General features: G+C 37.7%; 1 protein-coding gene across 3 annotated transcripts in view; it reads left to right on the top strand.

Moving 5' to 3' along the window:
* Positions 1-10,627, top strand: part of BCAP29 (B cell receptor associated protein 29) — a 52,209-nt gene extending 41,582 nt beyond the window's left edge. For all 3 annotated transcript variants that reach the window (XM_072791565.1, XM_072791566.1, XM_072791567.1), the window contains exons 7-8: positions 2,989-3,089; positions 9,464-10,627. In XM_072791565.1, the coding sequence (XP_072647666.1) occupies positions 2,989-3,089; positions 9,464-9,499 (137 nt within the window). In that variant the 3' untranslated portion in view covers positions 9,500-10,627. The remainder of the gene's footprint in view (positions 1-2,988; positions 3,090-9,463) is intronic.
* Positions 10,628-11,311: the final 684 nt, after the last annotated feature.

The following is an 11,311-nucleotide window of genomic DNA, read 5'->3' on the forward strand; positions in this document are numbered from 1 at the left end:
CCGGGGGATCCCTGGGTGGCGCAGCGGTTTGGCGCCTGCCTTTGGCCCAGGGCGCGATCCTGGAGACCCGGGATCGAGTCCCACATCGGGCTCCCGGTGCATGGAGCCTGCTTCTCCCTCTGCCTGTGTCTCTGCCTCTCTCTTTCTCTCTCTCTCTCTGTGTGACTATCATAAATTTAAAAAAAAAAAAATCTCTCTTCCATACCTAATCTCTACTTTTACCAAGTGACATATTAAATTTTTTAAATTTAGCCTTTAATACCTAACTTAAGAGTTATGGATCTGTAAACTAACATGGAGGAAATCATAATGTAGAGCTATCCAGTATGGCTACCCACTAGCTACACTTGGCTATTTAAATCAAAATGTAATTATAATTAAGTATAATTGGGACATCTGGGTGACTCAGTTGGTTAAGCATTCAACTCTTGATTTCCGCTCAGGTCATAATCTCAGGGCCCTGAGATCGAGCCCCAACAGGTTCTGTATTCGGCATGAAATCTGCTTACGATTCTCTTTCTCCCTCTCCTTCTGCCCCCCTCACACTCTCCAAATAAATAAAACCTTTTAAAAAATGAAATTAAGTATAATTTAAAATTCTGTTCTTCAGTTACATTAAGTGCCTAATAGCCGCTTATGGCTAATGGCTGTCATATTAGACAGCACAGATGTTCCACATCTTCATTTTCTAATAAATGTTCTACAATACAGGAAGTTAAATTTGACAACATTGTCTAGAAAGTACTGATACAAAGCCACTTTAGTTGAAAATGACTTATATACTTATATATAAAAATGCCCATATGATGGTTTTTCAAGAGGAAAAATAACCAGATTATTTATTTATAAATAGAGCCTGTAATTTCATTCCATTGTGCCAAAAAAGTGACTCTTATATTTCTTAATCCCACTTTCTTTTCCTAACACTTCTATCCTAAAAGATTTACAACTGCAAAATTGTGTATAGAGTTAGTTCAGGATTTCCAGAATTTATCTAATCCATCTTGTGCTAATCTTCCTTTCTACACATTTGCTCACTAGCTTTTCCAGAATGTGCTGACTTAAATGTTTATGATATATACACATATTTTTAAAACTTCTGTCTAATTTGCTGTCTTAGACTGCAGCTCCTTTGTAGGCAGTCTAATAGCCATTTTTGTGTATCATATTGAGCTAAGCCCTTTAAGTGTCATACACCCTCTTACACAAAGTTGAAAAATACAGTATATTTCAACTTTGTATAAGAAACATGACTGCTCAGCCCTTGGTAAGAATTATAAAATATATTTTTCTCCCTCAGTTTTTTCAAAAGCAGACCCTTGTAATAAATTTTGTACTATAATGCTTGAGTCCAGGATGAATCAAGGAAAAGAAAGGTTAAGATGAGCCTGGAACATCTTATGCCAGAAAGTAGAATACTCAAAAAAAAATGATAGGGACATAGTCAGAAAACTTAAGAGCCAGGTTGACAGAGTTCCTACTAGCCGTATCTGGGAGAAATTAAGTATAATAATGAATTATAAATTGTTAAAAAAAAAATAAGAACCTGTGAGTTCCTACTGATGATATATTGATTAATAGATAGTTGGATGGTTGGATGGAGAAGAAAGGAAGGCCCTCATTTGTAGTAGAATGCTGACTGATAAACGTGGATAGAATGGTGGAGCTAGAAAATCACCATTGCATAACCATGACATTAGAGATTGGTTTAGTCAGGAATTATCAGTGGATGCTAACTATAAGGGAAAAGTTTTGATAAGGAGCAAGATACATACTTTTTTTTTTTTTTTTTACAATCAAATGGAATGTTTTAATATATGATCTACAAAAAAAATTCATACACTTCAACCAAATGGGATTTATTCCAAGGATGCAAGGCTGGTTCAATATTCAAAACTAGTCAACATTATATCAACCAGGCTATAGAAGAAGAAACAGATGATCACATCAATTGATGGAGGCAAAGTATTTGACAACATCTAACATTCGTAATAACAAAAACCTGAGCAAATTAAGAATAGATGGAAATTTTCTAAACTTGATAAGAAAACTTTGGAAAAAAATACTTCAACTAATCATCATACCTACCTAATGAAAACCTGAACATTTCCTCCTAATGTGAGGGATCAGTCAAGGGCATTCTTTCTTATTACTCCTATTCAACATCATGTTGGAAGGCCCACTAGTGCAGTAAGAAAAGAAAGTCTTGTCTTCCCCCCACATACTGCATCTTAGTTCCAAGGAAGAAAATAAGTGTAAATGGAAAAACCAGTGAGAGGCAGATGGGCCTCTGAATGTGATACCTTGAGAGACATTCGGCGTCACTTCTGTCATATTTGTATGTAAGTGGGATGCATAATCTGAATTTAATCATGAGAAAACATCAGACAAAACCCAAATGAAAAACATTCCATTTAAGAAAAAAAATGTCCCGAAAAAAAAAAAAAAGAAAAAAGAAAAAAAATGACCTGTATTCTTTAAAATACCAGTGTTACGAAAGGGGAGAGGAATGCAGGGGGAAGGCAGAAGAACTATTCCAGATTAAAGGAAACCAAAGAAACATGACAGCTTAATGCTAATCTTTGACCTAGGGCTGGATCTGGAGTAGAAAAAAATGATAGGACATAATTGGGACAGTAGCCAAGATTGGAATATAAGCGATAGATGAGATTTTAAAAAGTATTGTATTGATGTTAAATTCCCTACATTTACCAACAGTGCTATGGTTAGAGAATACCTTTGTTCTTAGGAAATACACAGTGAAGTATTAAGAAGCAAAGGGGCATGATGTCTGTAACTTGTTCTCAAGTGGTTCAAGGAAATAATTGTGTGTGAGAGAAAATACAGTAACAAATGTACCACCTCTTAACAGTTGGTGAATTTGAGCATGAGCTACAAAAGAGTTTTCTATTTAAGTCTTGCAACTTTTCTGTAAATTTAAAATTATTTCAAAATGAAAATTGAAAAATTCTATCCCATGTTTTCTAGCTCTTTCTAAGGCACAGAAGGATGTGATGACAATGAGAATGCAATCGGAGCGACTTTCAAAAGAATATGACCGGCTCCTGAAAGAACACTCGGAACTTCAGGTGGGTGACCTCCACTTTATGAACCTAAATTTTATGAAATAGTGATTACTAAGTCAACCTTTTGGGTTGTCTGCCTTTCCCAAATCAAGAGGATGTACTCAGTCCTGCCTTCTTAAAAATGGTTAAGGAAATCAGACTTTTACCTGGAGGGTGAGGATGAGGCCATTACATGAAAATGCAATACAGTCATAGCATAGAGATTTACTGACATGCTAACTTACTGTGTTCTAGTTCTAGTGAAATTCTAAGCAAAAGAATTGAGCCACAAAAATGGCAGCATTGAAAAATGGGCTGTTTCTGTAAACATTTCGTTTTGCCATTGGCAGTGTTTGCTCTATTCATGCCAAAAATAAGGTCAAAATTTGAAGTCCCACCTCACACAGTTCCTCCTATCATAATATTTTAGACATCTTAGGTCAAAATCTATGGCATTCAAGATACATGGATTTAAAGACAGAAGTAGAAAAACCCTTTTGTTATTAAAGTCACAGAATCAAGGGCTATAGCTTTTCCTTCTCTTCCCCTCCAACCCAGCAAGAGTCCGTGCCCTGCATTCACCCATGATAAATTTGACTGTCCCTTCCCTGTTGACTTGGCAGCCCCTAATCTGAATTGATTTCCCAGCCACATTTTGACCACATGTGGGGAGATTTGGGGGGAAAGATCATTCCAGAGGCAGCGCTGGCCCTCCCAATTCCTCCTGGGATGGGGTGGGTGGGGGCTGGGGGAGGGGGGGCTTGTGCTGAGAATTTGGCAGCTTTTGTGGCTTTCAATCAGAGCTTTTTAGCAATTACAGCTCTACAGTTGCTTCACTGTAGGAGAAGCCCTAGTCCCAGGACTCATTTCCCTGCATCTTAATGGTCATGGTATCACAAGGGTCCAGCACTGTGCCTGGCAAAAGGCAAGCAGGTACTATACCAGGTACTATACTGATAGAACTCAAAGTCAGACCTGGAATAACTCTGATTCTCATACTAACTTTATGATCCCAAGCAGGTTATATTACCCCTCTACAGCTCACTTTTCTTCATCTGTAAAATCAGAATAATAATACCACCTGGCCTGCTGGGTTTTTAGTAGAATTAAATAGAATGTGTAGCGTTGTGCCTGGCTGATAGGAAACCCCCAAGAAATGATACCTACTAGAATTATCATTATCGGGATCTCTGGATGGCTCAGCGGTTTAGTGCCTGCCTTTGGCCCAGGGCGCAATCCTGGAGTCCCGGGATCGAGTCCCAGGTCGGGCTCCCAGCATAGAGCCTGCTTCTCCCTCCTCCTGTGTCTCTGCCTCTCTCTCTCTCTCTCTCTGTCATAAATCAATCAACCTTAAAAAAAAGGATTATCATTAGCAGCAGCATACATTCCTCTGTAGAAGTTTTTTTTTTTTTTTTTTAAGATTTTATTTATTTATTCACGAGAGACACAGAGAGAGAGAGAGAGAGAGGCAGAGACACAGGCAGAGGGAGAAGCAGGCTCCATGCAGGCAACCTGACGTGGGACTCGATCCTGGATCTCCAGGATCAGGCCCTGGGCTGAAGGCAGCACTAAACCGCTGAGCCACCAGGGCTGCCCTCCTCTGTAGAAGTCCTGCTGGAAGAATGACTTCTTCCGAACCAGCCACTTTAGACCTGATTTAGAGCCAGTCAAGAAGTAATGCAAAACGCATTGGTAATCTGGTATCCCTAGCTGAGTTGCATGTTTAGTTTAACTAACCTACTTTGACAATAGGGCAATCCAGAAAAGGGTAGAAACTATGTGTGCTTTGAACCTGGGATACCAAGAGCTCAGTTCCCATGTTCTAGAGTAGGTGGTCAGATTTTCAGCAAGACCACCCTTTCCTCATCTCTAAAACACAGGTCCTAAAATTGCTACATAATCGTGGCCAGATTAGAATTACTCCAGGGCATCCTTCAGGATCCACCATGGAAAGTGAAGAAGCCTTTTGCCTAGAAATAGAACTTTTTTTCCTCCTATTTGTGAGGTTAGGGTGTACTCAAAAGGAGTACAGAAGAACTATCAAAAGGATGGTATCCATACCAGTGGACTTTGCCAGGTCAGAAACGTTTAGATCCCTGGATGGAGAAAAAAGAAACAATATTCTCTCATTTTCTTACAGCCACTGACCATCACTGAATGTCCCCTTGTGGTAACAGCTAATGATCTCTTAATCCCTGAAAAGTTTATGTGACAGTGAGATTCCTTCAACCCATTTTCTTTCCTCTCCCTAAAACACCTTCTCTTTGGAGCTTATGCAATCTTGATTTGCAGATGCTAAGAAGTAATTCTGAGTAATTCCTTCCCCAGAAAGAAGTTGTCACACCTATTTCTTTGAAAAATGGCCCATCCCAGATATGCCAAGTGCCATGCTGAGAGTTGGGCCTTGTTCACTAGTGCATTTAAGGCCTCGATCTACTTTCTTCTGTTATTTCTGAAATATGTAATGGATAACATTTATTGAAGATGTGCTCTGGACCAAGCACTTAGTTAATGGCTTCACATGTGTGATTTTGTTCACTCTCGTCACAGCCCACTAAATTAAAATATTTTAATACCCTATTTTGTGGATGAGGAGAACAAGACCCAGAAATTATGTTATATAACATACCTAACATCACTGAACTAGAAATCAGTAGGAATCCCAAGTTGGATTCACAATCAGGAATTTTTTCTGCAGATCCCCCAGTCCTTAAGAACTCTGCTGTTCGGCCTGTTCTGGTCATTGGACTGTGTTCTCGGATCCTTGACCTTCCTACTTCTCCTCTATTCAGTCTCAGAGAGCAACACTTCCCAAGCTCCTCTGCTCTCTTCTGGGCAGGTTTAGCAAAGGGAGGCACCAGAAGGAGACTGAGGGCAGGAAGGACAAAGCCAGGGATTTTTTTCCCACTCTCTCTGTTTTGGGTGGCCTCTGCTACAGCAGCCCTATCTCTTTCCATGGTCCCAATACCTACTGGGCAACTTCCACATGGTGGCCCTTGCTCCTGAGGTCCTTAACACTATCTCCTCCCTTGTGCCTCCAGTCCAAGGCATGGTAGTGGTTCTGTACTAATCTCTGAGGTGTCTTACCACACTGTCGCCTCTGTCTCCTCTTTCATCACCTGTAATACCAATTTCCCATAATAAATATCTGTTTGAAGGGGAAAAACAAAACCTCTCTCAGCTCCATTAGTTTGCCAGTTCTGTAACCCTCGGGTGGATGATTTGACATCCAGGCACCTTGGCTTCTCCATTACTTAAATGGCGGTTATAATACCTTATGAGCATTAAACCAGATCCTGTACAAGAAGGCACTTTTAATATTTTTAAACAAGAAAAGCTCTATATCCCTGTAAGGTGCTAGTAGTTATTTCTTGATTGGACACATTTTTCCCCATTCCATTGTCCAGTGTGAGAACTTGTAGAAGATTCTGAGATTTAAGTGTCATTACATGACTACCATTTTCTTAAAAGCGACTCGTACACTTTGATATTCACCTTATGAACTCTACTTGAGAAGCAAAAAAATTGCTGTAGACCATCTGTAGTAAACAGCTGTATCAGCTTGCCTTTAATGAATTTTACTCCTGTTGTGAAACCAACCTTAATAATTGAATTTTATCTTTAAAGTTCCTTCCGTGGGAAACTTAGCTTTCCCAATTTTACATAGTTGGTTTGCTTTAAATAAAATAATCATAAAATGACCATTAAAATATTAAGGAAATAGGGGTGGCCTGGATGGCTCAGTGGTTTGGCGCCGCCTTCAGCTGAGGGTGTGATCCTGGAGTCCTGCGATTGGGTCCCACGTTGGGCTCCCTGCATGGAGCCTGCTTCTTCCTCTGCCTGCGTCTCTGCCTCTTTCTCTCTCTGTGTCTCTCATGAATAAATAAAATCTTTAAAAAAAATTAATAAACAAAATAAAATATTAAGGAAATAGGGCAGCCTGGGTGGCTCAGCAGTTTAGCACCACCTTCAGCCCAGGACCTGATCCTGGAGTCCCGGGACCGAGTCCCACATGGAGCTCCCTGCATGGAGCCTGCTTCTCCCTCTGCCTGTGTCTCTGCCCCTCTCTCTCTCTCTCTCTGTCTCTCTCTCTCTGTGTGTCTCTCATGAATAAATAAATAAATAATCTTTTAAAAATAAAATATTAAAAAAATAAAGGTGGAAGAGGAGAAAGCTGATTTCCTTACCATAAACGAATCCCACTTTGCATTTTTTAAACCTGTCTGGATTTCCCCATCTGGTCCCCTTCCTGTTATAAGCACTAAATAAATATTAGAAAATAATCCCTTCAAGATACAGAGTCTGCCTTTCCTTGTTTGCCCTGGCTGTCTTCTAGAAAAGAAAAAGCAAAACTAACTGAGGTTTATGGGCAGTACAAACCCATCAGCACTTGCCAGTTTTCAAATATCATTTGGAAAATCACCCTTCACTTAAAGTAATTATCCAGAATAACAGCTCCATTAAAGCTGTGATTTTTTTTTTTAATCTTCTTGTCCACTTTTATTTTGGATAAGTACAAGATTATTTCCTTTTTTTAAACTGAACTATAATTGATGTGCAGTGTTACATTAGTCTCAGACATAAAATGATTCAACAATTTCTCAGTGCTTATCACAAGTGTACTCTTCATTCCCATCACCTATTTCTCCCATCCCCCCACTCATCTCCCCTCTGACAACCACTGGTTTGTTCTCTGTATTTAAGAGTCTGTATTTTTGTCTCGTTTTTACTTTGTGCATTTGTTTTGTTTCTCAAATTCTACATATGAGTGAAATACAGTATTTGTCTTTCCCTATATAACTTATTTTGCTTAGCATTGTACTCTCTAGATCCATCCATGATGTTGCAAGTGACAAGATTTCATTTTTTATGGCAGGGTAATATTCCAGTAAATACATACATACATATACACACACACCACATCTTCTTTATCTATTTGTCTATGGATGAACATTTGTGTTGCTTATGTATCCTGGCTACCGTACATAATGCTGCAATTAACAGAGGGGTGCATATATCTTTTTGAATTAGTGTTTTTTGTATTTTTTAAGTAAATACCCAATAGTGGAATCACTGCATCATATGGTAATATTATTTTTAATTTTTTGAGGAACCTCGATACTTTTTTCTACAGAAGCTGCTCCACTTTACATTCATACCAAAAGTACATGAGTTTTTTTTTCTCCACTTCCTTGCCAAAACTTGTTATTTCTTGTGTTTTTTATTTTAGTCATTCTGACAGGTATGATACCTTGTCGTGGTTTTGATTTGCATTTCCAACAATGTGATGTTAAGCGTCTTTTCATGTTGGCCATTCATAGGTCACCTTTGGAAAAATGCCTATTCAGGTCCTCTGCCCATTTTAAATCAGATTATGTGGGGGTTTGGGTGTTGAGTTGCATAAGTTCTTTATATATTTTGGGTATTAACCCCTTGTCAGATACATAATTTGCAAATATCTTCTCCCATTCAGTAGGTAAAGCTGTGATTTTTATCTTAAGTAGTAAGATCTATACAAACATGTGAAAGTGGTGTGGTACCTTATCATGCAAAATACCTAATCCTGTCTTCTAATTTGGTTGGTTAATGTTATTCTAAAGTTGTTCTGAAAGTATTAGGGCTCAACCTAAACAGAAGCTTGATGAGCCTCTCACGTGCAAGCAGTAATACTTCAACTCCATTTTGAGTTTTTTCTCACCATAGACTTTTGCTTTTTTTTTTTTTAAGATTCTATTTATTTATTCATATGAGACAGAAGAGAGAGGCAGAAACAGGCAAAGGGAGAAACAGGCTCCCAGCGGGGAGCCTAATACAGGACTCCAGGAACATGACCTGAGCCAAAGGCAGATACTCAGCCACTGAGCCACCAGGCATCCCAACTTTTGCTTGCTTAAGTGCAAATGATTTCTTAAGGTTATTCATTTATATCCCATTTTCCTCCAGTTTTAAATGATACATTATAGTCTTCTTGTGATCAGCAAAGAGTATAATTTGAGAAGTCAGTACTATTGGCAAATATCTGAAGGCCATCCCATCTGGGGTTTTTGGTTTCCTTCATTATTTCCTTGCCAAAAATTTTAATTGGGTTTGTAAGAGGGGAATTTGAGAAATTTTGTTTTCCTGGTATAACCTGTGAAACAAAAGCAAAATAGATTAAGGCAGGGAAATAAATGATCTTATCAAGAGTGTTATTTTTCCCCTTGAGACTTTTTTTTTTTTCAAATAAAACCCACAAACTTTGCAGTTTTTTTTAAGTTTGAGACTTTTACAATCCATATTTTCACATTTGATTATTCTCATAATTAATAACTGTACATAGAAAAGAGAATTTTTTTAAAACGTGTCATATCTATGAATCTGTTTTTCATTACTTACCTAAGTCTCTTTTTTTCCCACAGAATCGTTCAGAGAGAGACAATAAGAAAGGCCTGTGAACTTTGAAAGAAGATTGTGCTGTGTCATGTGAAGATAATCAATTTGTTATCACGTTAGCCTCTAGAATATTTAAAATTTATTTTGGAAAAAGGTACTATTACAACCAGCCAATAATTTCTTTAATGCCACATGTAAGCTATTATCATAACGGCATGGTGACAATATTTAATGTTGTTTGGGATATATTGTAAAGTCTGTACTCCAGCTCTCACATGAAATGTAAGCATGATAAGCACCCTATTGAGATGTTGAGAGTAATACTAGTATATGGTTGCTGTTTGCCAATAAAAGGACAAATTTGTAACCAGTTACTTCCAAAACTAGATTTTTAAGTTGATTGAACAATTAATAGCCTTAAAAGCTTTGATGAGTTTTCAGTAATAATAATAATAGTAATAATAATAATAATTCATTTAATGAGATGATGATAATGCTGATATATTTGAAGATAATATTCAGTATCAGCAAATTTGTTCATAGGGAGATTAAATAAGGATAAATGATCAGAATTAGCCACTGTATTTATAAGGAAGAGTTATAAAGAGCAAAAAATAAAAACAATGACCTTAGTTGTTTTTTATAAGCCTGAGGATAGTTAACTCTTCTATTGATAATTATATTTTTGTTACTGTGCTTCTTTATCTGTTGGACTGTTTTTGTTGACATTGGTGTTAATAACACATAATTAGTAGGCATTACACCTTTTTTAAAGCTCATTTGGTAATGAAGTTTACACCTATATGCATAACTGCCATACACTGAACTTAAAATTATTTTACATCAATGTGGAATTCTTGACTCAGAAAGCTAATGTGTACATATCTAAAGAGCAATGTTTCCCATTATACAATTAGTAACTTTTACTAATTATACAAGTATTACCTCAACTATATATACACTGGGGTCACAGCTTCTCTGAGATGTATCAGTATTTTGAAAGTAAATCTTAAACACTATTTTTCCATTCGTATTCCTTTAGAATCTTCTGTAGAATATGATAGTGACTCAGTAGTATTAATGATTTAGGTTGTTACAGTGTTTAGACATGAAAGTCACCTTCTTTGTCTCATCAAGACCTAAATGTAAATGAAAGTGTAAAATAATGACCAGAGTTTTTACTTTCCCAATATCTGTTTCATCGTTTGGTGTTTATTTTCATTTTAGCACCGACTTCATGCCTATCTGATTTTTGTCATTGTAACATAGATGAAATGAGCAAAAACGTAAGAATTTTATTTCAGATACAAGTCAGGAGCTACTGCTAGAAAACACACATGCAGAAGACATTTAACAGGAGTGAGCGCTGGAGTTAAACCATATGGGCTGACAACACCCTGAATAACAAGGAGGGGGAGTCTCGAGTAGGAGGGAGCTGAGCAGGCACAGCTTGGGTATCTCCTAGGAAATAGCAGAATGGGCAAATATGAAGGTAACCGGCATTTGTGATCCTGGCCTCCTGAGCACAGAAATCAAGTCTAATGACAAAATAAGAGAGAGACAAGTAGAAGATGCGCAGCTTTAGAACTGCCAGAACTAAAATCAAATCCTAACCTTACCACTAATTTAGCTGTGTGATTTTGAACAAATTATTCCAACTTGCTAGACTTCTATTTCCTCATCTCCAAAATGGGAATAGTAACACTTAGGTCAGGATTATGATGTAAACTAAGATGCCACAATGATCCTCATAGTTTTTCAGACTGTGCAGCAAGGGGAAAGCCTGGGCACCCTTGGAAGATTGAGAGGTTGGCAGAAAGCGCTTAATTTAAAGTATATGTTTAAGTAACCTCAGATCTCAACCCTTTCAGTTT

The sequence above is a fragment of the Canis lupus genome, chromosome 21, assembly GCF_048164855.1.
Source record: "Canis lupus baileyi chromosome 21, mCanLup2.hap1, whole genome shotgun sequence".
Lineage (NCBI taxonomy): Eukaryota > Metazoa > Chordata > Mammalia > Carnivora > Canidae > Canis > Canis lupus.